The sequence below is a fragment of the Lissotriton helveticus genome, chromosome 2_1 (assembly GCF_964261635.1).
Source record: "Lissotriton helveticus chromosome 2_1, aLisHel1.1, whole genome shotgun sequence".
Lineage (NCBI taxonomy): Eukaryota > Metazoa > Chordata > Amphibia > Caudata > Salamandridae > Lissotriton > Lissotriton helveticus.
Genome location: NC_136059.1, coordinates 1,344,315,639 through 1,344,342,172, shown reverse-complemented (window position 1 = coordinate 1,344,342,172; position 26,534 = coordinate 1,344,315,639). Strand labels below are relative to the sequence as shown.

At 47.7% G+C, this 26,534-nt stretch overlaps 1 protein-coding gene across 8 annotated transcripts in view; it reads left to right on the top strand.

Moving 5' to 3' along the window:
* PTPN13 (protein tyrosine phosphatase non-receptor type 13) overlaps positions 1-26,534 on the top strand; it is a 1,030,035-nt gene that overhangs the window by 588,797 nt on the left and 414,704 nt on the right. For all 8 annotated transcript variants that reach the window (XM_078676288.1, XM_078676281.1, XM_078676285.1 and 5 more), the window contains one exon: positions 24,242-24,717. In XM_078676288.1, coding sequence (XP_078532414.1) covers positions 24,242-24,717 — 476 coding nt within the window. The remainder of the gene's footprint in view (positions 1-24,241; positions 24,718-26,534) is intronic.

Below are 26,534 nucleotides of genomic sequence, written 5' to 3'. Positions count from 1 at the left end.
CTTACACCAGCCATCACTGCTTATTTCTCCGCACTTATTACTCCGCCCAAACAAAGTCAAGAAACACTATCGCTAAGTAAGGATGTTAATCTCAACGTAATAGACTCTGCTGGGGAGACTAATATCCCTCCATCAAAATCTACCCCAACGAAACTTAGCTTACAACTTAAGGAGGAATGTTTGGAATTAGACCTAAGCAATAAATTATCTAGCACTCCGAAAGACTTTCTTCTGTCATATCATGAAACGATCCATCTGAAAACGGTAACACCTATAAAAAGCAGTGGGAGCGTAACCTTATTCGACGATATAAATAATAGTAATCAAATTATTGCAACAGAGAAAAAGGATCTAGGAACAACTAACAGTATCCAGTTAAAAACCTCTTCACCTATTGCTTTGTGTGATCCCTCAATGGACTTCTTCGACCTTAAAAATAATAATAACACTGCTGATAATGCTCCTCCAATATCTAAAGCTCTATTCTCTCTACAAGAGATATTGGAATCTGTTCTTTCATTCCTTGGAAATATACTCGAAAATTCCGATCAAACATTGGACGTTCAAATAGGCATTTTAAAGTATTTGGTAGAAGAAAAGAAGAAAAAGGATTTCCATGAAGTAGATAAAATCAAAATGTTATATAAAACCAATTCTGATCAACAACTCATACCAAAAGATCACAAAAAAATTCAGGAGGAAAAAACGCGTGACTTTGGTACTCAAACTGTAGACATTCAGATACAAGAAAAACATAAAATTGAAAACTTGAACGACCCAGTGACATATTCTTTGAAAAACTTATTTAAAGAAAAACATCAACAGAAAATAAAACACTTTCCAGTATTTTTAAAAACTCATGAAAAGAATAAGTCTACCAATGCTAACGTTCCTGAAATACAGGAATCAAGAATTAACATCAGTAATGCACCGAGTGAAGGTAACAAAGACACGCTTACTAATAAGAACCAGGAAAAGAACATCGCAATTGGGAAAAAAAGGAGAAGAAAGCCAGAGAGAAGGATCCAAAAACGGAAAAATCGTAAACTAAAATTCCAAAAATCTGTAATCTCTCATAAATCTGAAGAAAAACAATGTGACACTAAAATAGAGTCTCAAAATGTTGAAAAAGGTACTTCCAGTAATAACTATGAAAATATGGTTCCTAAACTTGACCCGACAGTAAAAGAGTATATCCCCACGAAATACCCTAAGCAATTGGATCAAAATAAAAACATCTTTATAGAAGGAAACAGTAGCCACTATGAAAAGGTGGAAGGGCCTTCTTCCAAAACTCTTCAAATTGAGGAACTTTTTCCTACTGATTCGGCACCACTCAATAGAGGAAGGATTATCAATTTATTACGACATATAAGGCCTTTAGATACTATGACTAGTAACGAAATTGATCTTGTATCCTTTCCCAAAAAAGAGAACAATAAAGTGACAATAGTAACCTTTTGGTCAACAGTTCTTCCAGGCATAATATTAAAGGAGAAAGAGACACTATACAAGCACGGATATGATGTAATGGAAACAGAAGATCCAAAGGACTATAATACTCCCAATGGGTATAATGCTCAAATACAGGCAATTACCAATTCTCAAGTCAATAAATACCAGCGAAAAAATGGTATAACTGAAGATCGTGACATTACAAACCTAAAAATTCTGGTGAATAAAGGTCATAGGGCAGTTTGGTACAAAGCTGACATGGAACCTGAAGAGCATAATACTATCGAGTCCTGGGCTTGGGTCTCCGAGACTCTGAATTGCAACAAAATCTCTAACTTCAGACAAAATTCTGTTTAGCACGGGACTAAGGATTACATCTTGGAATATCGCTGGCAGAACTAAAAACAAACTGTCCATGGTTATGAGAAATCTCCCCGACATATTGCTTCTACAAGAAACATGGGATACCGCATCTTTCAATCTTAAAGGGTACTTCATATATGAAAAACTAGCACTAGCCACCAATCGAGGTCATGCTAAAGGAGGGTTAGCCATAATGCTAAGGGAAGATTACCTATGGGAACAGGAAATAATAGATACAAAATCTAACAACTTACAGTGCATTAAAATATTCGCAAAAAAACATAGCACTGCTTCACCACAGGCAATCTTACTTTTCAATGTCTACGCTCCCCCTGGGAAAGAAAACGACAGTACATTTTTGGACATAATTGAAAAGATTACGCAAATTACTGAGATCCATACTCATTCATCTTTTTTAATCGCGGGGGATTTTAATAGTAAAATTTCCAATTCTGAAATTAATAGGTGGGCAAATACATATGCAGAAGAAGGTCAGGAAATTATAATTCCACAATTCCCCGAGGGTATTCTAACCAATAAAAGAGGCGGATTGTTATTATCAGCAATAACGCACCTTAATGGACTAACATTGAATGGAGCTGTTGAAGGAGACATTCCAGCAAAGTATACCAGGCGAGGCAATGGGTCTTCATCCATCATAGATTATATCATAAGTAGTATGGATTTGCTTGATACTGCTTTGCTTTTATCTAATCAATTTTGTCTGGAGAGCGATCATGCGATTATGCAATTAACAGCAGATTGGATACCTAAAACCTCCCAACCTAGTCATATTATTTACATTGAAAGTACTGTTCAAATAGAAAGTGAACGGAGATGTATCTACTGGAATTCCTCGACCCTTGATAAAATTATGACGAAGATTGATCACTCAAAGTTCCTGGAGCAGAGTTTCTCCAATAATCCTACAGAAAACTTTGAATTCATCATTAAGGATTTTAAAAGACTTATCCTAAGTATGATATCATCTGGTGCAAGAGGAAACACTAAAAAGAAGGAAGGTAAAAATGTATGTTCACACAAGCATTCTGAAGTAAAGAAACAATTAAATAAACTCTTACGTGCTCAATACATGAACTTTTCAGCAAGTGTAAAGAAGGAAATAAACAGACTGAAGAATCAATTGAGGCGGGAGAACCAAAAGGAAAAAAGAGCCATAGAAGATCGAAATTGGGTCGATATTCAGATTGCTGCAAGTAATTACAATCAACGTAAATATTGGTCCTTAATTGCGAAATTAACTGGTACAAAGAAAAATTTACAAGCCATCCCGGTTCCCCCGAATGACTGGGAACTATACCTCTCTGATCTTTACAAAGTAAATTCAATAAAACCTAAAGTAAATAGTAAAGATATGAATCATGATAAAGACGAGAGTTCTTTAATACAAACCACAGTCATCTCGGTTGAACTCAATATACGCAAAGCAAGAACCACAGGTGCCTCTGGACCAGATCAAATCCCGATTAAGGCATTACAAGTAGCACCGAAAGAATGGAGTAAGCTATTATGCCCTCTCTTTAATTACATCTTTGAGAGTGGACATGTTCCAAAATCTTGGCAGGGAAGCATAATCATCCCTATTCATAAGAAGGGAAGTAAAACCCAAGCTGGAAATTACCGTCAGATCGCACTCATGGATGCAGCAGGCAAAGTGTTTGCGGCAGAGGTATTAGATCGCCTGAAAGAATGGGCCTTTTCGTCAGGTCTGATACCCATGTGTAAAGCAGGCTTTAGGCCTAAACACTTGGTCACAGACAACATAGCAGTCATTCAGGTTATCTTTGACAAGTACATTACTCTAAAAGCCCAGGTAGTTTATGCCGCATTCATTGATTATTCAACGGCGTTTGATCGGGTTGATCGATCTACCCTATGGAAAAAACTTAGGAGGCTTGGAATCCAAGAACAATTGCTGCAAGCAATCATAAGCCTCCACTCCAACACCTGGTGCCAAGTCCAGATGGGGGGAGAAAAAGGACTTACAAAAAGAATCCAAACAGAGAATGGACTGAAACAAGGGTGCCTTTTAGCCCCGCTCCTCTTTTCCCTCTATCTAAGTGACTTGCCTCACCAATTGCAACTTGGTTCTAATCTACCGCCGAAGATCGCCCAGCAAAACATAATCTCATTACTCTACGCTGACGATATTGTATTATTAGATCTAACCCCTTTCGGACTACAAGCATCACTGGACATTTTGTATAGATATTCGAAGGAAAATTACTTAATACCAAATATAAAGAAAACTAAAGTGGTTGCTTTTTCAGGAAGAAAACAAAGTGCCAAATATACCTGGAAGATTGGTGAAGAAAAACTAGAAGAGGTAGACAACTATCCTTATCTCGGAAGAATTCTCTCCAAAAATTTAACAAATTCAACACAGGTATTAAACCTACAAAGGAAAGCCGATATACATGCCTCTGCTCTCCTGAAACTTTACAGTGCAACTGGGAATAGACATTTCTCTGCACTGTTAGGCACATACAGAGTAAAAATACCACCTGTATTATCATATGCGACGGAATACATCCCTTTAAAACAATGGGTTTTCATGGATCAAAAAGAAGGGAAAATATTAAGAAGGATCATGAAAGTTTCCGATGCTGTACCTGTACAGGCACTGAGATTAGAACTATCTATCATAAGCTCTTATGCTATAGCTATTGCTAATGTAATAAGGTGGGCCTACAACCTGATACACGCAAAGGAGAACACTCTAAGGTCAGTGTTGAAAAAGGAGTCTTTTGGGGCAGTGCCTAATAAGCAAATCTTTCTGGAAAACTTGGCTGTTGCACTTCGGTTGGCAAACATTAAAATTGAAATGTTGAGTACCTGGTCTCCAGCGCATTTAAAATTGTTCTTAAAAACTTTTACCCCTAAATTGAGCTACGAATTGGATTGTTTACACTGCAATAAATTAACCATCTATAAGCCATTTGTGGAGAAACTTGAATTCAAGCAAACTCGACCTTATATTGGGTTTACCCTGACACATGGTGTAAGAAGAGCGATCACTATGTATCGGTTGGGTATCTTACCACTATTAGCATTTACTTCCAGATGGCTTCCAGGAGGATCTCCTCTGTGTACTTTGTGCACCGGGGGTGACCAAACTATTGAACATTTATTACTTGTGTGTCCCAATCAAAAAGTAACCATAGCTCGTACAAGATACCTTAATCCTATATTCCGCTGCTGCAGAATTACTAAGGGGAGTGAACTTTTAGATATGTGTGGTTTACCTTTGAATGAATTCATCTGTTTCAACTTGTACAGGTTTTTAAAACAATTTTTATCTTTGTATTAATACTATTGCACTTTTTGTAAAATGTAGATTTCTTTTGTGGTCCTCTGTCGAGTACCAACACAAATACATTTTTGACTTGAGTGGAGTCGGGTAGATTCGAATGGGGTAGAGTGGAGCAGAATAGGGTAGATTTGAGTGAAGTGCGGTAGAATGGGGTGGAGTGAGGTAGATTAGAGTGCGGTATGGTTAACCGAGTTAGATTGAGTGGAGTAGATTGTATAGGGTAACGGTGGAAAGATTGTAGAGGGGTAGGGTGGAGTGGGAAAGAATGGAGTGAGGAAGGTTAAGTGGAGTAGGGTAGACTGGAGTGGAGTAGACTGTACCGATGTAGGGGAAAGTAGATTGGGATACAGTGGAGTGGGTGGAGGACGTAGAGTGGGAGTGGCATGTTGCGAAGTGAGTGGCGTGGCTGGTCGTGGAGTGGGCAGAGAGTGGCATGTCAGAGAATTGGAGTGCCGTGGACTAGAGTGGAAGGGTGTGGAGAGGTGTGGCGTAGTGTTAAGTATGCATGGTATGGTAGCACACTGCCATTACAAACAACACATTTTCACTTGAAATGACCATTACATTTGCACTGAAATACGTTTTTACTGCATGCAAACGATAGTGTGCAAATGTCACCACGTAGTGTAGTGACGGATGTGTGTTGATAGTATTCAATGTTTGCTTTTACCACACTTCTGATCTTTTTTTTTAAGTAATTCATTTGTACTAATTTCGATATATTCCTAAGCATAAGCACAGTGCATTTTCTTTTTTTGTGCTAGGAAAAAATATACTACACCCTCTCCGCTTATATAGATACTCAGCAACTGTCACTCACTTTGAAGTCTAAGTCTTCGATCAAATCAGACACTATGAACCATCCAACCTTGAGCTCTTGAATAGGATACACTGGTTATGTCCTCTACTTGTTATCCTAAATTTCAAACTGACACCAGTTTGCTCACATGGGCTTCTCCAGAACCCAGAAGCTCTCGCAAAGTCCACCAAAGAACCATCTTAACTCAGTCATCTTCATTCGCTACACGAAAACCCCTGGAACTAACACTCACCAACAACATCACCATCCATCAATATGCCAACAAACAAATGCACAGTATCCTCTGCTCCCAACACCTCAAACACTACCTGAATCTCATCAACACCTGGGTGCCCGACGTTGAGCTGAAACTTACAACCCATCAAAACCAAAATGTCCCTTATTCGCCTACAGCAAGACAACTATTTCAAACCTGGCTCCACAACATGAACCTGGATGTATTCAAACCCCAAAGCTAAGTCACACCCATTCACCATTGACACCTCCATTCATTTCTAGGAACTCACGGCCACGAAAACCAAAGGGCTCTGTACCAGCACTCTCTACTACAGAAAGTAAATCAGTTCCTTCCAGAGTGACCTTGAACTGCTTGCATCTGGATGGTTGCAACAACCTGCACTATGGCCTTCCAGACTCTTATTGTCTCATTCTTAGGGACTTCTAAGTATTGCGGCATGATTTATCAAGGGCCAGAATAAACTGACTCAGTGCTTACATTCACACCACAAATTAACAACCAAATGGACAATGCACATTTACACTTCCACTGCCTAAAAATACCCCCCCCACCCCCTCCCAAAATTTTTTTTCGCACAAAACATTGGTCCATGCCTTTATCATAGTCTAACTAGATTTTGGAAGTGCAATTTTAGCTGGCATTTCTATTTCTCACCTAACCTGGAACATTCTTACTTACACTTGGATTCAGGGCTGATAGAGCGAAAAAGTAATAACACATTAAGCCTAATCTCATCTCCATGACTTTCATTGGCTACCTAACCTAGCTAGAATCAAATTCTAATTAAATGTTATCTTCACAAGACATTACAAAACATTCCCTCCCTTGTTAACTTGCTCACAATCTATGGAGGTTCCAGAGGACTGAAAGGTAAATACTTCTTACTATTGGAAGTTCAAACATTAAAAGACAACCATAGCCACCAAGCAGTCATTCCCAGGAGCAGCTGAATCAGCATAGAACCCAGTTCACCACCCTCACGAAACCGATTCCATTCTTGACAATCAAGAAACAACGTAAGACTTGAAAGTTGAAACAATTTATGAGTCCAATTCCCAGGAGCCTTCCAATAACCAAATTATTGTCTTCACAACATTCTATCGCATCATCCTTTTTTATGCACGATTTGGTTTTTGTAAGGTGTTTCAACTGGCAACTGTGTTCCTGCACCAAACTGTGCAACTCATCCTAAATACACCTTTATTTCTCTGAGTTTTAGCGTAAAGCACCCTAATACCCATCGGTCTTGGATGTCCCTAAAAAAAATGCTTAAGTAAAATAAACACGACCACATCACCTGCACCATAAATTAACTCCACCCGGAACCGAATACTGAAACACTCGCACTGTCGGCGTTCTCTCCCCGCACTACGGGGACATATCCCTCAGAAGTCTACACACTGCCCGCGCTTCACAAACGTGGACAAGGACATAACCCCAAGCAACTCACCTTGAATATTTCTTAAATAAGCGAAACTACTGATTGAAGCATCTCCACATACTCGCTGGAGAGCAACACTTTCGGAACTACGAAATACATAATCGTACGAAGACGCAACCCGGTCTCGAGCGGAGCCGGGTCGGAATTATCACCGGCACTGCGACCTGTGGTTCTACATTCATTACCTACAGCCCTGAGGAGTCGCGGAAATAGTGTTTTTTCTTGCGACGAAACACGTGTCAGCTGGCTATGTATGAACAATAAAAGAGGAGCCGAAACACTGGTGTTCCCCTTCTTCGTCCATGAAAACTTGAACTTTTATGTCCATTGAGACATCTCTTGTGCTTATACTTTATATGTAGTGTGCAGTAGGTTTTGTTTACATAAATTAACTCCATTTGCTGAGCTGCACCTCACTCAAGGTTAACCTAATTACCTACAAAGCTACTGTGCCCAGACCCCGCATACCTGGCTGAAAATATAACCGTCTCCAATGGGTCTTGACACACATACAACCCAGACACCATCAGATTCAAGAAGAAACAGTGCACTAAAGAAAAACAGACATTAGAGCTTCTCCACCTACATACATACATAGGATATAGAACAGTGTCCCTATATTAGTCACGAGGCAGTGTCCCTATATCAGTCACGAGGCAGTATACTTCTTCAATTTAGTAAAGAGCTGAAGTCACAACTCTTCAATAGAGGTAGGTGAGCCACTGAAATCTTGAGCCAGGTTCAAGCCTGAAACCAAGTTCTGGCTCAGCCCGAGATTCTGTTGGAACGTCGAGTCCATAATGAGCCAAGCTTTCATATGGCTTCTGGCTGCCTTTCTCTTTCAACGAAGGATGTGGCGTTACAGTAAGAGCTGCAGAGTGTGAAACTGGGGAACCAGATTTGAGCTTAGGCATCGGAATTACATCCTGTGAATATGGGCAAATCACTAAATCTATCCATATTATAAACAATATATGTGACATTGTGTAATTAACTGGTCATCATGTAAAATGTTTCAACAGCTGCAGAAAAATGCACCAAGAGGTAAAAACAAAGCACCAAAGACAAAAAGATATCCATTTACTGGGAGATTAGGATAAAATAATACCAGAAAACCTGTACAAATTTTGGCTTCCCGCTTAAATTATGTGATCTTACATAGCATGTAGAGCATCGCACAGTGCTTGTAGACCATGGCTTAGGCGTGCACAGCTTGCAAAGAGATGTGCAGCATGACACAGGGCTTAGGCGGAACACAGCTGGCACAGGGATGCTGAGGTTAATTTAGGATGTGCTGAGTGTGGCACAGCGCTTGTAGACCATGGCTTAGGCTAGCACAGGAGTGCACAGCATGACACAGGTCCTGCAGACCAAGGCTTAGGCGGTACACTGCTGGCACAGGGATGCAGAGGTTAGTTTCAGATGTGCTTAGCATGGCGCAGCATGCAGACCATGGCACAGTGCTTGTAGACCATGGCTTAGGCGGGCAAAGGGATGCACAGCATGACACAGGGCCTGCAGACCAAGGCTTAGGCGTTACACAGCTGGCACAGGGATGCAGAGGCTAGTTTAGAATGTGATGAGCGTAGCACAGTGCTTGTAGAACATGGCTTACGCAAGCACAGCTGGCACAGGGATCCATAGCATGACATAGGGCCTGCAGACCAAGGCTTAGGCGGTACACAGGTGGCACAGGGATGCAGAGGCTAGTTTAGGATGTGTTGAGCATGGTACAGCGTGCAGAGCATGGCACAGTACTTGTAGACCATGGCTTAGGCGAGCACAGCTGGCACAGGGATGCACAGCATGACACAGGGTCTGCAGACCAAGGCTTAGGCGTTACACAGCTGGCACAGGGATGCAGAGGCTAGTTTATAATGTGCTGAGCTTGGCACAGGACCTACAGACCATAGCTTAGGGGTGCACAGTTGGCACAGGGATGCAGAGCCTGCTTAAGGACGTCTTGCGCGTGACACAGCATAGCATCGGGCCTGCAGACCATGGCTGAGTTGGTACACAGCTTTATAGAGCATGATTCAGGACATGTCGAGCGTGACACATGCCTGCAGATCCTGACAATGAATGTGCTCAGCGCTGCACAGGCCGCAGATCTTGGGTGAGAGTGCAGGAGTGCAGAGACACTGTGGGTGGGGGAATCAACACCACCACACTGGAGCATCGTTTTTCAGTACCATAATACTGTGGGCTCCTTAATGTGAAGGTACCTCAATTCAAAAGATGTGTGCATATAAACTATAGAAAACTGGCCGAACATATCTGCATTATGTATTGGAGCGCCTTACATGAGCACCAGTTACTTCACAGAAGGACACCTTTGTGGGAGGGGGGGCGGGAACGGCAAGGCACTCACCTGGACTTCCAGTGGGATATAAAGGGAAAAAATTTACCATTGTTTAGTGCTCTCTTTGAAATCAGACGTTAAAGAAGCAGAGTTAGGATCCGGCGGGAAATAATCAATTACCTGAACCAATGACATGTCACAGGAGTACACGCTAAATAACAGACCCTCGTGGCTCCAAACATTACAATGCCCCCCGGAGGTCGCGCTACTGAGGGGGGGGGGCGGACACCGGCAATGTGTCCCGACGCCCCCCCCTCTCTTTGAAAGCACCCGCACTCACCGGCTGTCTTCTGGCGGGCGGGGCTCTCCTCCTCACACGGGAGCCTCGCTCCCTGCAGCACTCCTCCGGCGGACGCTTTGGGTCCGCGGGCGGGGCTCCTCTCCTCCTGGGCTCTCCTAGATGCAGCAGGGCTCCCTCGCATCACGGGAGCCCCGCAAACCGGCCGCCAGGCTTCTTCTTTCTTCCCCCCGGGCTGCGGGGGCGGGCACTTCGGCCGGCCGCGCTGGGATTGGCCGGCCGGCCGGCCAACCACTTCTGGGGGTCGCTGCGGGCAGCAGAGCGGCCCTTCTCCTTAGGCAGGCGGGGGCTGAATTTTGCGGGCAAATGCCGGGTGGGCACCGGCTCTTTAAAAATAACCATAAATCAAGGTGGGCACTCGATCGGCCCACAAGTCCGCCACAAAACGGTCCAGATGCCGGGTGGGCGGGAACGGCAAGGCACTCACCTGGACTTCCAGTGGGACACGGACAGCGGGAGGGGGGCGGGAACGGGGACAAGGACAGGTGGAAGGGGGGGCGGGAAGGCAAGAAAAACAAACCACTCACCTGTACTTCTTCCGGCGGCCGTGGTCGAATGACGAAAACAAACCCATAAAAAAAAACGAAACTCCGCCCACCGCCGCGATGACGACATCGCAGAGGCGGAGAGCGAAAAAATCTCGGGAACGCCCACGAATCTGGTCTGGCCATGACGGACAGATCTCTGTTCCAATGGCTAGCCTCCATTTATGGAGCTAGCCAATGGAACAGAGGGCGGGACTAAGCAGTACACTGTAGAGACATAAGATTTCTCCTGGGGGCGGAGCTAGGAGCTCCGTGCCCCAGGCGAAACCTAAAAATTATAACACTAAATGCTCTCTTTTGTGGTAGTGTGGGCGAGCAGGCTTACCAGAGGTAGTGCTAAGCATTTGTTGTACTCAAAGAGGCAATAACACTAAGACACACACTCAGGAAAAAGTCCAAGACCAACTTAGAACAATAAGTCACATTTTTATATACATTTTGATACCAAGAACATTGTTATCAAGTAAGTACTTTTTAAAATATTGAATTTCACAGGTTAGTAACCAGTTCACTTAAATTAGTCTTTACACAGCAGTTCTTTCTATGCGAAAAAAAGGCATATGTTGCATACAGTTATTTATGGTTGGTTTCTGGGGGTCTCCTTCAGGACTTTAGGTCATAGGGGTTCAAGTTCCAAAGTATCACCAGCAGTTACTCGTTACCTGCCCAAGGACGTCTGGATCCAGAGGTGCTGGTCGGGTTGGTAGTTTAGCGCGTTACGCCAATGGAAGGAAGGGGGACCACATAGAAAGAGACAGCAGAGGGTGACTTGGGGACAAGTCCTGGAGTTCCCAATGGGGGCTTGAGTCCCAATGGTCCTGGAGGCAAGGGGGCTCATCAGTTTGTCGGTACCTGGGCTAGGGCGCTTGGGTGCACAGTAGATAGGCAGGCAAGACTCTGCTCGCGGTTGTCGATCTTGCCAGTTGAGGTCGCAAAATCAGGACAGCTGGACCACTCTGGAAGTGGGTCTCTGCTGTGCTGACATCCCTCAATGGCTCCTCAGTCTCAGTGCTGTTAAGAGTCCCGACTGGACTTAAATGGGCCTTGGTTGCTGCTATGGGTCCAGTACCACGGGTATTGGTGTTGTGCGGCTCCAGCCGGTCCTAGTGTCCTCACACTTGGTAGGGGGGCAGATCTGACCTTCAGGAGTGCACATACCTCTTCCTGGGGGGCTGCTGCATCCGGCTAGCCACGAAGTAGCAACATATTAAACCGTACTCTGCTTCTTTGGTGCCTGCAAACTGCAGGGGAGTAGCTCCTCAACTCCAAGGGAGATTGCTAGCAATTTGCAAAGGCCTGGCAGTGTACCGGGGTTCTTGGTAATTGCTCAGCTGCAAGATGAGTCACTCAGTCGCAATTGCCGAAACTGGTGCAGACAGACGGGGTTTGACGCCAAATGTCCACAACAGTCTTCCGTTCTTGGTCTCTTGCAGCTCTTCTTTGTCCTCATCTTCTGGATCCATTGAAATCCAACTTCCTGGATTAAGGTGGTGCCCTTGAATTCTCAATTTAGTGGCATCAAGGGGAGTGACCGGTAATAGCCAATGGGCTACTTACCTTTAGGGTGTTTACACCCTGTAAATGACCAATTCCTGGGAGAAGTATGCATAACGATTGGCCCAGTGAGTATAATTCCACCAAAAACCAAGATGGTGGAATTCTTGTTTTCACGCTCACATCATGTGGCGTCCCTTAGGGGTGGTACTAGCCCGATAGGGAACATGCTTCCTGACTAGTTCATTTTAACACGGTTCCAGACTAGCTAATTCTCCCACCTGTCCTGGTTCAAAATGGGCCCAGGTCAGGGGATTGGTATTTCCCCTATCTGGAGAAAGCCTGGGCCGCCTATCAAAGGTGGCAGAGGCAGTTGAAGTCTCCTGCCTTGATATGCTGATTACTTAGCCATTCTGCTTGGAAGAGGTGACAACACTTCAAGGCGGAGCAATCATTGTTTCTGCCTTCAGAGAGTGTGAGCTCTCACCTGTAGGAGGGTTAGAAACCTGTCTGTGGTGGCAGACTCGTCTACACCAGTCAGCCAGTACACAGGTAGTTGGTAGGTTTTCAGAGGCACCTCTAAGGTGCCCTCTAGGTGCATGTATTACTAAATCCATCACTGGAATCAGTGTGGGCGTATTAATACGAGATGTTTGATATCAAACATCTCTAGTTTCAGTGAAGTCATCATGTAGGTGGAAGAGGTGTGGCGGAGCGGCCAGGGTGCCTGACTCCGGACCACGGGGTTCACGGTTTGATCCCCAGTGCCAGCGGCAGGTTAGCCCAGCACCATGTGACTCTGGGAAATAGCTCACTTAATCTTCCTGACAGCCCCCAGCGCCTTGACACCCTTGGGTAATTGTGCGCTTTACAAATACTGTATTTAGCTGGAGAACTCGTGATTACCAGTGTCCAGCACATGTACCTAAAATGGCTTCCCTGTTCACTTGTAATATCTAAGATTCAACTTAGACATCACGGGGCAAAGCTGCTCATGCAGGTATGTCCACACATGTAGTATAGTGCACCCTGCTTTAGGGCTGTAAGGCCTGCTGTAGTGATGACTTACCTACACTGAATGCAGTGTATGCCGGCATGGCACACAGGCGGTGTGCCATGTCGTGTCTTCACTTTTCTCTGCACCATGTCACTCAACCTGCGATGACAGTTTGCATGAGTGTGCTGATTGGGTCCCTTGGGATGGCACAATACATGCTGCAGCCCTTAGGGACCCTCTTTAGCCTCCTTCTCCTAGATACTAGAGGTACCGTCTACTAGGGACTTACAGGGATGCTAGATGTATTGCCAATTGGGGGAAATATTGTACAGTTTTAGGCACAGAGATCTGGCACTGGGGACCAGGATAGCGGGAACCCGGTACACTTGTGCCAACAGTGCTTCAGATACCAGACAAAAAGTGGGGGGACCATGTCAAAAAGGGGCACTTTCCTACACATACTATTTATCCAACTTTGGTGGTCATGATAGGAAGAGAGGAAACCTGGTCTAACCATGGTTCTGCTTTATTCAAAACTTTAGTACTTCGCTCAGACAGGGAAAATACATCTTTTTTTTTTTTTTAATTACTTTTTATTGTTGCATTAAAAGTATCACAAATGATAAAATGAGCACACGGACTGGCTTCAACATTCAGCCATTGCCCGTCAGTTACGCAACTTTTTCTTTTTTAGCCTCTCAGGATTCCACATGAATCAACTAAATACGTGGAGTTTTAACAAACATCGTTGTAGGTAACTTAGAAATGAAAAAACACCCCCCGAAACAGCCACCTCCATGTCCACCTCCCCCCCCCCCCTCCCGGGTCCTTCCCACCCCCTCCTGGCGTATCCCCACCCACTATTCAGATCTGGGTGTACAGTACGGTCTGGGACATGGCCACCTCCAGTCGCCGCCGTTGGGCCTGTGTCACCAGGCAAGTTCTCCGAAACTCTCACTCAGGTTCCCTGTGGCTTCACTCTAGTCCATGGTATTGTCTCCACTTTGCCCACACTCTCCGAAACTTTTTGGGGCAACCCCTGGCTTTATACGTCACTCTCTCTGCCGCCATGTATAAGTCTAGTCCCCTCCTCCATTCCTCCAAGTCTGGCGGTTCGGCCGCCCCCCCAGTATCGTGCAATGTCTCTCTTCGCCACCACCAAAGCCAGCACTAGGAAGATGATCAAGGGGCGGGCCAGGTCCACTTCGGTTGTCATACCCAACAAAGCCAACCTTGGGTCGCGTGGTAGAGTAGTTTCCAGTACCTCATCTAATTCTACAAATATTTCTCCCCAGTACGCTTGTATGATTTCGCAACCCCAGAGTGTGTGATAGAAGTCGCCATCCTGCTGGTGGCACCTAAGGCACGCTGTGTCCGTGACCTTCCCCATTTTAAAAAGGCGTACCCTATCGAAATAGGCTCTGTGGAGCACCTTCAGCTGTATGAGTCGAAGCCTAGACTTAATCGCTACCTCGCGCGGGTGCATAAGAACCATCTCCCAGTCTAGGTCCTCCATGACCCCCGTGTCTGCCTCCCACTTGTTTCGCAAGTCTTGTAGGGTACCTAACATATTGTTGGTCAGTGTTCTATATGTGAGGGACACTGCCCCGCCCCCAATCTGCTCCTGCAGTAACCTACCCTCCAGTGGAGCGTATTCTGGGATGTCTGTCAGAGTGATATTTTGTGCCCTCCAGGCGTGTCTCAGTTGCGTGTATTTGTAATACTGTGTGTTGTGTAAGCCATAATCTACCTGAAGCACGTGGAACGTTTTCAGTTCTCCCCTGGAGATCACGTCCCCTATTGTTGAAATGCCAATGTCATCCCATCTTCGGAAGCCTTTCAATTTGTTGAGTTCACCCAGCCATTTACAGTGCCATAGTGGCGTCTGCCGGGTGGGCCGCTTGTCCCATCCCATGCGTTTGGTCGCCTTATGCCACGCAGTCAGCGTAATCCTAGTGGCCGGCAGAAGTTGCTTCCTTCCGGTCCCTCCGTACAAGTAGTACAGTACGTTGGTAGTAGACCATTTCGACCTTTCTAGTGCATAGGTAGGGTGATCCATTGCCGAGTGTAGCCAGTCATTAATCGGAGTGAGATGCTCCGCCCAATAATATGCTTCTAGGTTGGGAAGGGAAATCCCTCCACTGTACTGGTGTCGCTGCAGTGTGGTTAAGGCCACTCTCGGCTGTTTCCCCAGCCATAAGAATGCACGCAGGTCCGCATGGATTTTATTCAAAGTGTTAGCCGATAACGGATAATATTCGTTTTGAAGGGCATAGAGGAACTTCGGGAGCAGGACCATTTTATATAGTGCTGCGTGACCCAATAAGGTGAGCGGGAGCTGTCGCTACCGATCCATTTCTGTCTTCGCGCTTGCCATGATGCGGGCCACATTATTATTAAAGGAGAGCGTCCTGTCTAGTGTTATGTACACTCCCAAATATTGGAAGCCCTCTGTGGTATGAATGAGAAGTCCTGGCAGGCAGTCCCTTCGCTCCAGGCCTTGCGGGTCATATAGAACCGATTTATGCCAATTAATAGTGTGACCTGCCCTTGCACCGAAATCAGACAGTTCCTTGAACAGCACCGGAATTGTGGCGTCCGGGTCTGTAACAAACAACAGGACGTCATCGGCATATAGTGAAATTTTCTCCTGGTTACCCTCAGACTCCCCCCATGTGAAGCCCCTAATTACCTGATTCCGTCTAATCCTGATCGCTAAGATTTCTATTGTTAGTGTGAAGAGTAGGGGGGACAGTGGGCACCCCTGGCGCGTTCCTCTGCCGATGTGGAATTTGCGCGACAACCTCCCATTGACCCGCACCCGTGCCCTCGGGGCTGAGTACAAGAGCTGAATCCACTTCAAGAACTTGGGGCCAAAGCCGAACCTCCGCAACGTCTCTAGCAAGAACGGCCAATGGACCGCATCGAAGGCCTTTTCTGCATCCAACGAGAGGAACCAGTGTGGCTCACTCCTCCCTCGGACTTCCTGCAGCCAGTTATGTGTGCGGCGGAGATTCAATTTGGTTGCCCTATCCGGGAGGAAACCGGACTGGTCCGCGTGTACCAGATCCGAAATTACCCTCCGCAGGCGTCTGGCAAGAATAGTGGCCAAAATCTTTGTCTCCATATTGAGGAGGGAAATTGGGCGGTAGGAGGCACATACGTCCCTAGGTTTGCCCTCCTTGTATATTGGGACAATTGTGGCCAAGGCGAGGTCGGGAGGCAGGCTCGCCGCATGGAATGCCTTGACAAATAGGGTTTTTATGTGACGTTGTAACAGGTCAGCCGTCCGTTTGAAGAATTCCGCCGGGAAGCCGTTGGGCCCCGGCGTCTTTCCCGGTTTCAGGGATGCTACAGCCTCCGCTATTTCCTCTAGTGTCATCTCAGCGTCCAAGGCCGTGGCGTCCTCAGGGGACAGGGTCGGCACCTCCATGTCGCACATATAGTGGCGTGCTTCAGCCTCGCCACCCCGGTTCCTGGCCCTATAGAAGTTTTCGTAGTACGTTGCAAAGGCCTCTGCTATAGCCTCGTCCGTGCCTGCTGACCTATTCTCCGGTAGTGTAATCCTATCCACCCATCTTGCTGCCCTTTCTTTCCTGCTCAGCCATGCCAAATGTTTACCCGATTTATCCCCCACGTCATATAATCGGTGGAGCGTCGCCAGCGCCTGTGTGCGTGCTTCCCCAGTGACAAGTTCCCTATAGTGTCTCTGTGTGTTTAACAGTTTCCTAAGTATTGCCTCTTCCTTCCTCTGGTGGTATTCCGCTTCGAGGGCTAAGATCGAAACCTCTTCGCTATTGACCGTGTCCTGTAGCTTCCTATTGGCCTCTCCCAACCTACTTTGTATGCGATCCCTGAGGACCGGCTTCATTGCTTCCCAGAGTGTGACCCCTGATTGGACCGTGCCCTCATTTTCATCCACATATACCTTTATGTCTGCTCTGATACCCTTCAATATTTCTGGTGTTTGGATCTCCCAGGCTGCTAGGCGCCATTCCATTTTCCTCACCCTCCTCCTCCGTCCCAAATGTGCAAACAGTGGGGAGTGATCTGAGATTCCCCGTGCCTTGTATTCTGCTAGATCATTCACAGAGACATCCTGTCGGGACGTGAATATATAATCCAGCCTGGAAAATACCCTATGGGCCCCGGAGTAGAAGGAGTAGGCCTCCCGTGTAGGGTGAAGCCATCTCCAGACATCAGTGAGGCCTATGATTTGCATCTGCCGGGCTAGTGCTGTGTCGTGTCCTGTTGTGGGTGGCGTCCCCAATCTATCCCTTGCGGCACACATCACGTCGTTGAAATCCCCCCCCACTATCTGAATCGTGTCCGCCGTATCTAGAAGGATAGCGGTGATTGCCTTGAGGGTGCGTGCCTGCAGTTTTGGGGGGGGGGCATAGACTGAGATTATCGTGTACCTGCGCCTCCTCCAGACTCCCTGTACTCCTGCGTATGACCCCTGCGGGTCTAGCCATGTACGAGTGGTAGTGAACGGCGCAGATTTTTTAATGAGGATCGCAGCCCCCCTGGAATCCGTCGTGTAGCCTGCGTGTGCTAGCACCATGTGCCTGCCTCTCGCTATAAAAGCGCATTTATTGCCTCTGAGGTGGGTTTCCTGGAGTAGGATAATGTCCGGCGCTAGCCTTTTAAGGTAGGCATTTACCAGGCTTCGTTTAATTTTTGACCCAAGACCGTTAACATTCCATGATAGTACGGTGACTCCTGCGTCACCTGTGTGTGCGTTATCTAGTGTGTCTGCCATTGTGTATTTCCTCTATCCTTCCAAGTGGGTCCCCCGAGCAAGGGTGGCTTACGGTACGGCATGGTGTGTTGTTGCTGTTTCTCAACTGGTTCCCCTCTCCCTCCCCAACTCCCCTGGTCCCCCAACTTGCGTGTGCAGAAAATCCATCCCCTCCCTACCTCCCCCTCCCCACCTCCCTCCCCTTCCAGTCGCGTCCCAACCGGGGACCTAACCATCCGCGGGAGAAGGCCTGTCGCCCTCCCACATATCCCCCCCATCACACACCAAACAACTGTGCAAACAAGAAAAACAACATAGGAGGGCGTGTCAACTTGCGTGTTCCCGGTAACCGGGCTGCTATCTCAGTGTCCTCCGGAGATCTGTGCTCATGAGTGCGAGTCCTGAGTGTCTGTTGCGGGACCCCGCCCCGACGAGTCCTGCTCCAACAACTGTATTTCGGTGACCAGAGGGTGGACCGAATCGCCAAGACCGTCCTCCCCGTCTCTTCCGGATTCATGTCCCTCCGATTCCTCCTCCTCGTCACCTTCCGAGCGGATGCCATTCCGCAGGCAGCTGAACCTGGAGCCCGCTACTGAGTTGTTACTCGGAGATGTCGATCTGCCCTCTCTTCTTTCACTGGCACCCCGAGTCTGATAGGGCGTCGCCGGCCCACGTCCCCTAGTCTTTCCAGATCGCCTACGTTGTGGTTTCGGCTGTTCCCAGCGCGCCTTTTCCCTCAGTGATCTGTCCATGGCTTCTCTTCCGGCTGCCTCCCTACTGTTCAGGATAGGGCGTTCTTCAAGCCATTGCCAGGCGTCCTCCGGGCAAGTGAAAAAAATGGAATTGTCTTTATAGATTACTTTGAGCTTTGCCGGAAAAAGGAGCATGTAGGCTATGTTCAAGGATCGTAGTTTCATCTTCACTGAGTCAAAGGAACGGCGCTGTTTTGACACTTCCTGGCTATAGTCTGGGAAGATCATGATCGTGGCATTTTCGAAGCGGATTTCTCCCAGTTTCCTGGCTTCTCGAAGTATTAGGTCCCTGTCAGCATAGTTCAGGAATCTCGCTATGACTGGTCTCGGTCTTGCTCCCTCTGGTGGTTTGGCCAGGAGCGCCCTGTGCGCCCTCTCAATGACGAAGCATGCAGAGAACTGTGCCGCCGGGAAAGTAGTCTTTAGCCATGTGTGGAGGAAGGAGGCCATATCCCTCCCCTCGAGTCCCTCTCTAAAACCTTCAAATCGAAGGTTATTGCGCCGAGATCTATTTTCGGCATCGTCCACTTTCCATTGCAGGTGGCGATGCGAAGCCTGAAGCTCTGCCATGTCCTTTTTCAATGCAGTAATTGATGCCTCATTGTCTGTGACTCTAGTTTCGGCCACTGTCACTCGCTCAGTTAGATTTCGAAAGTCCTGGCACAGTAACGTTATCTCGGATCCTACTTCCCCGATTTTTACCTCCAGTGCCGCCCGTGATTCCTGGATGTCACTCCTAGAGGCCTGAATGGCTGCCAGTAGCATTGCTGTTTCGGTTTGTGGTCCAGGTGTTTCCGGCCGCTGCTCCGCTGCCGGCCTTGATGTCGCAAAATTATCCATAGGGCCCTGTTTCGTTGTCTTAGCGATCGGATCTCTTTTCCCCATGGTGATCCTCATATCGGGGCGGGAAGCGCTACGGGTGAGCCGCCTGTTGCGTTTGAAACTCGTTGTTTATAGGAGGTTTTACTCCCGGCGCCGTCCCTTTCGAGGTTGCCGCCACTCCAAGCTCTGCAGTCTGTAAGACAGTGTCTCCAGGGGAGGGTAGTTCACCCCCAGGTTTTGTTTGGTGGTACTCTTTAGGTTGGCTGGTACCTCGTCCACCTCCGGGTTCCGCTTGGAGCGACCTGGCCACCCCCCTCTGTGTCTCCAGGGGCTGTTCTTCCCTGTGCCCGGCCTCCTGTCGCTCCGGAGCCTGTTCCTTGGGGTTGTCCCTGGAGCGTCTCTGCTATCAGGGGCTCACTGTCTTTTTCGCGCTGCCTCCCGCTGTGCGGCTCTTGGTGTTAGGGTTGGCAGTGATGGCCGCCTCGTCCCCTCGCCCTCTGCCCGAGTCGTGTAGATCTCCCAAGCGTCTCCCGTGTAGCGCTGGCCCCCCTATAGTGTTACCTCGGATGTTTTGAGGTGGCAGGGGGGCACTGCCTCCACTTCCGGGACCTGGTTTTCCCACTATGTCTGCAGGGTCTTTTTCCCCGTCCGGCTGGGCTTAGCGTCTTCTTTGCGGGGAAATCAGTGACCAGTGGCACACCCCTAGCCTCTCTCGTGCCCTCGCTGTTGCTCCGTGCTGTGTGGATCGGGTATCTGGTCGGCGCCGCCCCAGAAGGGGTCTATGTTCGCTGCCGGCGTCCGCCTTTCCCTGCCGCCGGTCCCAGTGCCCCGGGGGTCCTCCCCGCGGAGCGGTGGTTCGTGTCGGTGGGAGCGGGTGTGGGGTGAGCGCCGCCGATTCGGGTGTTACATACGTGGGCTCGGGGGTAATCACCTGCCTCGTAGGCCACTACAGCAAGGCCTCTCCCTAGGCTGCCCCCTCCTTCGGCGCGTCTCCCCCTGGGCTCACCTCCGTCGCTGGTGTCACTCCGATTCCTCCAGTAGGCGTGGACAGGCTCCGCCGATTCAGACTCTCGGTCCCTTCGTCGCTGGGTGGGGGGGGAGGGGACCCTCCCGCCCTCCGTTGTTCCCAGTCACCTCCACCTCCAAGGGTTGCGACGCACGGGTGTGCCCTATCCCGCTCCTCCTTCGGTCTCCGAGTACCGGATCATCAATCAACCGGCCGCCATCTTGGTAAAGGCGGCCGGACTTCGATCTGGCTCTACCTCTCCTGTGTGGGCACCGCTATCAGCACCAGAATGGGGTCCAGGTCCGGTCCCGGTCGCGCCGTGATTCCAGCTCCGCCACAGCGATCGGGCAGGCGTACAGGCCCGTTTCGCTCCGCTGCTACAGCCCCCTAGTCCCTCGCCGCCATCTTGCCCACCACGGGCGCTCCCGGTCCGGAGCTTGTTCCTCAGGATTCGTGGAGCTCCACGCTGGTGTCGGTGCCTCAAAGCGACCACCTGATGCTGGATATGTTCGTACACCGTCTGGTGAAAGGTGTGATCTCCGGGGTGTTGTCAAACGACGGATTAGTGAGCAGCCCAGCCGGAGCTCCGGCAAGACACGTCTTAGCCGGCCATGCTGCTCGGGAAAATACATCTTTGTCCTTTAAATTCGTTTTTAATGTGCATCTGCTGCAAGTAAGCCAAGGCCAAACCAATCTGGTCCCCAGAACGAGCCCAGCAAAAGGTCATCATTGCTAGATAGCAGCCACCATTGCAGAGATGGTTTTAATTATAACAGAAGTATCTGCTCTGAACCAACGAAAATATATTATTATTATTAATAATATTATCAATGTTTTTATTATTATTATTCACTCATTTATTGAGGCATCGTGCTGCTAGGACAGTCCTGATGAACAATCAGTGCAATAAATACCACCTAAAGCAGGCATCAAAAAGTATAAAAAAAAAAAAAAAGAAAAGAGCGAGAATAAAAAGTTACTCATACCATACATCAATGTACAGGCAAAATACTCCCTTGAAAAGGGAGGAATAGTACTAAGGCTTCCGCAAAATATTGTCCCAGACCACTTTTTAAAAAAAATCTATTTGGATTACTTGGATTTTCAATGGCAGACTGTTCCAAATTCTAGCACCAGCCAATCGGAAAGAGCTTCTGCTGGCCTGAGCTCAATGAATCTTAGGCACTGTGGTCATAAAAGCAGTACTGGATCACAGTGTCCTTGCTGGACAATATGAAATAATCAACTATGCGAGGAAAGACGGGCCAGTCTTATAGAAAGTTTTAGAAACAAGTCAGGCAATTTTTAATTCAGTCCTTTTCTTAACTGGCAAACAGCCCAATTTTTCTCTAGCCACATCATCCCACCCCACAGGTAGAACATGTTTTTAGGGAGGAAGTGCTAAGCACAGTGACATACAGGGTGTCATGTTCATCTGGGCAAAACTCAGCTTGCTGAGGGCAGTATCTCCCGATGGACACCACCTTTGACCCATTATTAAAACACACAAGTAGACTAAATATACTTGCTAGTCACATGTTGGACATCTGAGGATACGCAATGAACCCCAGTTCTCGTGGAATTAACAGACCTTTACAGAGAAGAAGAGGTAGGAAGTCTTTTCCGCCAGGAGTATGCCACTGAATTGTAATTGCTGAGACCACCTCAACTTGTGGCCTGGAAGTAGGGGACAGTAATTGCCTTTACTAAGATTGGGAGAACACTTTGGATGAGCAACTAGTCAGCAGAGCATACCGGTGCTGACGAAAGACCAGGTTTAAAATCTATATGGATTACCTCCTGTAGACAAGCAGATTGTTTTAGAGGAAAACATAGGGCAGGTAAGGAACAAAGCACATGATGCGCATAGTTTTCCAAATCCACACAAAGGACTTTTATTACAGCTAGCCACTGTCACCGCATTTGAGCTGTATCACTCTTATAGGAGCAGGAGGGAAGTGAACTAGCTTTTGTGGGGAGTGGCCTGTTAATTCAAGCTATTGCCAGTGCCATGCCAGATGGGCAGTGGGTGGAACAGTCTTCAGAAATGGCTAGTTACTTTCTCTTAACTGTCTACATGCTACACCTCTGAGCCCTGCCCTTGAACCCCCTATCTAATCAACGGGGAACACAGAAATACATTAGAAAACACTCTCCTCTGCTTGGTGTGTATTTTCAATGGATTTGTTACAGCAACTGACATCTTGTTTGGTGGTTGGAAAACAACAGAAGAGTGAGGAAAGTATGAGGGGCTACGTCCTCTTCCCCAAACAAATTAAACTATGAACAACGTGGACGAACCCATAGATAAGTGTTGCCACTTATATCGACTCAATATGATGTTGGAGAGTACAGCCATCCAATGGATTTGTAAGAAGACCCCTCACCCACCAACCTAGTTGGTGGCATGCTTCATCATTGGGGTCCCAGCTGGGTTGTCGAGTACAACCCAGCTGTGTTTCAACGCCTGAATACAGCGGAGCTGGGTTTTTGTTTTGCAGTGAGGTAAGTGCAAGGTGGTAAAAATGTCTCTAAGAATGCCCACTTGTAAAACCTTTTTTAAAGGGTCTTTGGAAATTCTTTTAGGTACTTTGTATGTTTGTAATTGTAGTACATTTAGGGTGTGTTTAGTACACACTTTAACTGCAAAAATACACCGATTTTTTAGGCCATCGAATTTTTGTATTTTTTTTAAACTCTATTTTTATTTCCTGTGGCATAGTTTCTCTTGTTTTAAGTCAACTTCTCATCAATCCTTCCTGTTGTGATGTTCTCTCTCATCCTCTGACTACTCCTTTTAGTCTTTCCTTTTTTCTGTGTATTGTCATGTGTATTGTCATGCATGACTGGTTTTCATTTACTAACTTATCTTCAGTGCAATTTAAAATGAACATTTGATTAACAAATCCATTCATTTTTTGATCTGAAATTATCTTAGCTGGATTTAACCCTAAATTCACCACTGGCAGTAACATGGTTGGTGGCAATGAACTTCATTACTGGAAACGGAAGTTATCCTTAAATGGTGATTAAAAAAATGATTTGCTGTCAATTGTGCTCTGCCTTTTTATCCTTGTAGTTGAAAGACATGCTTTATGGTGTGCGGGTCATGCGTCATGCTTTTTAAAGACCAAGGTGTATTAGTTGATGATGGCCAGCCCTGCAGCAGGACTTATTGTTGCAGCTCCCAAGAGAGCCTGCCAAGTTACTCTTTATCCATGCTGTTTCATGTCATGATTAAATAGTGGAGACTCCCAAGCATCTATAAATGGGTGGCTCTAAGAGTGTATTTGTTGCTTTATATGGAGTCTCATCAATCCAAAGTGCTGCCTTTGCTTAGCATTGTTGTGATTTGTAATATTTATTTAAGATAGTTTGCAAAATTTTATTCACAGATTAATAACTTCTTGTTTGTACTCGAGATATGCTTTTATCAATACGATAGGTTTTAAGGAGTTATAAAACACCATATTCAAGAAGTCGCAAAGTGTAGTTTTTATATTCTGCAACTTAGATCTTTTGCATTTGCTAACTATTAATGTTCATTTTTTTTTTTTATTTTTATTTTTTTAGAAGTGCCTTCTGTACCGGTACATCTCCAAAACGGCACAAAAGGCTACTCAAGAAGATCATTATCCACTCAAAACAATGATGCTGAATCTTCTTTTGAAGAGCACCACCGGGCTGTGGGCTACCAGCGGCCAGTATCTGGGGGTTCTTCTAAGTTGTCTGCTGGTCAGCGGGAGGGAAGCTTGAGTTCACAGGATTCTCGGACAGAAAGTGCCAGCCTTTCACAGAGCCTCATGAATGGCCTTACTGGCAACCACATAAATGATCGGACGCATATTACAGCGCTGCAAAGCAAAGCTTCACCATTTGACATTAGCAGGACTGATGAAAGAAAGAAAACTTTATCAGAAAGTAACCGATCCAAAGGGAAAAGATCTGGACTTTCCTCCACAGACTCAATGGATTACTCAGACCGAGGAGATTCAGACATGGATGAAGCAACCTACTCAAGCAGCCTGGAGCATCACTCTATGAAAAAGGCATAGTTACTTTTTGAAATCTTTCCCTGACAAATGTGAAAATATTTTTGGGATTGTTGTTCTACTGTTTGAGTAGGATTATTTACAGCTAATGATCGTAGTATCTGAAAGAGACACGTTAGTGATAGATTCCTTACCTTAGAATATCCCCAGGCCTCAGACTGGATCTGGAAAGGTTTGCTTAGCAGTACCCCTGCGCATCAGTAGGTGACGTCCTGCGGCTCCGCGTCCGTCACTGGCGTCATACGCGCCGAGAAGACGTCACGGAGAGTACTTTGGCACCACCCATGTTCGCTGACGTCAGTTCTTTCTTTTTCTGCGCCAGCAAGCACAGATCCGGATTAAGCAAGTACTTTAGTCACTTTTTAACTACTGTTTTGAGACTTTTGTCTCCCCCCCCCTTTTTTCTTCTGGCGCATGTAGGGATGCCTGGTTTTAAGTCCTGTGGGGCCTGCCGCCGTAATATGTCGGAGGCGCACCCCCATGATGTTTGCCTCTACTGCCTGGAGACTCATCACGACTCTCAGGACTGTCGAGCCATGGCCCCGTAGGCCTTGAGGGAGCGGCGCAGGAAGTTGCTGGAGGCCCGCCATTCGTCTCGCCGCCGCTTCAGCTCTAGAGGCCGTTCTCGGGACCACTCGCGGGACCGGAGCCGTCGCTCTTCGGGCTCCAAGTCTTTGCCTTCGGATTCTGGTAAGCGATGCAATAAAAAGAAGTCAAAGAAGTGTGTTGGCTCTCTGACGTCCCCCCGATGCTCCTCAGAGGCGGACGAGGGGGACAGGGGCTCCGCCCCTGCAGCGCCTCTGGAGCCTGGGAGTCCCACGGTCTACCTGCCCTACCCGGGTCCGTTGGCGACTCCCGAACAGGTCCAAAAGTTTCTTGCTACCATGGACCGCCTGTTCAGGCCTCGGGTGCACGTCGGCGCGCCTTCGGGCCCCACGGTCCTGTGCCCAGATCCTGTTGGCCTGGTGGCTCCGCCAGCGGCACCAGCCCCCTCGCCACAGGATCCTAAGCCGTTGGCTCTGGCGCCACGAGGTGCGGTGTTGCCGGCCCCGGCGCCGCCCTCTGCTCTACCCTCGGCGCTGTACTAGGTGCCGTTTATCCCTCCCTTGCCCCGGTTCCCCGACCATTTTGTTCTGGCCTGGGATCCGCATTGGGAGGCGGCGCCGACCCGGCCCCGGCGCCGTTTCCAACGCTGTCAGCTCCTTCTCCGGCTCCACCCTGCCGCCTCGATCTGCCCTCCGACGCTGGAGGCGGAGGAGTACTGGGAAGGCTCCGAGGACCGTCTTGCCCGAGTGTGACTCCGAGCTGGATTGGGTGGACAATCTGGACGACCCCGGCGATCTCGATGTCTCTTCTGACCCGGGGTTTGCCTCTCCCCCCGCCTACGATGGAGGAGGGCGCTTCCTACACGATGGTGCTCCGTCGGGCGACTGAATCCCTCAACCTCGACCTCCCCACGGTGGCCCTCTAAACCAACCTCCTCACCGAGGTGCTCCAGACGGCGTCGGAGCCGTTGCTTCCCTTCAATGATGCCCTTACCGAAGTCCTCTTGGGCACTTGGTCGCGACCGGTCACGGGGGTCTTGGTGGATAAAAACGTCGCCAGACGCCACCACCGGGCACCTGGTGACCCGGCTTTTCTGACCACCCATCCCACGCCTGAGAGTCTGGTCATCCAGGCCTCGACGTCGCAGAGTGCCTTTCCTTCAACTCTGCCGTACAAGGACTGTAAAAAACTGGAACACGGTTGTTCTCCTCACCCAGCCTGGGGCTGCGGTCGGTGAACACTGCCTGCTTGTTGGGCCGCTACTCTCA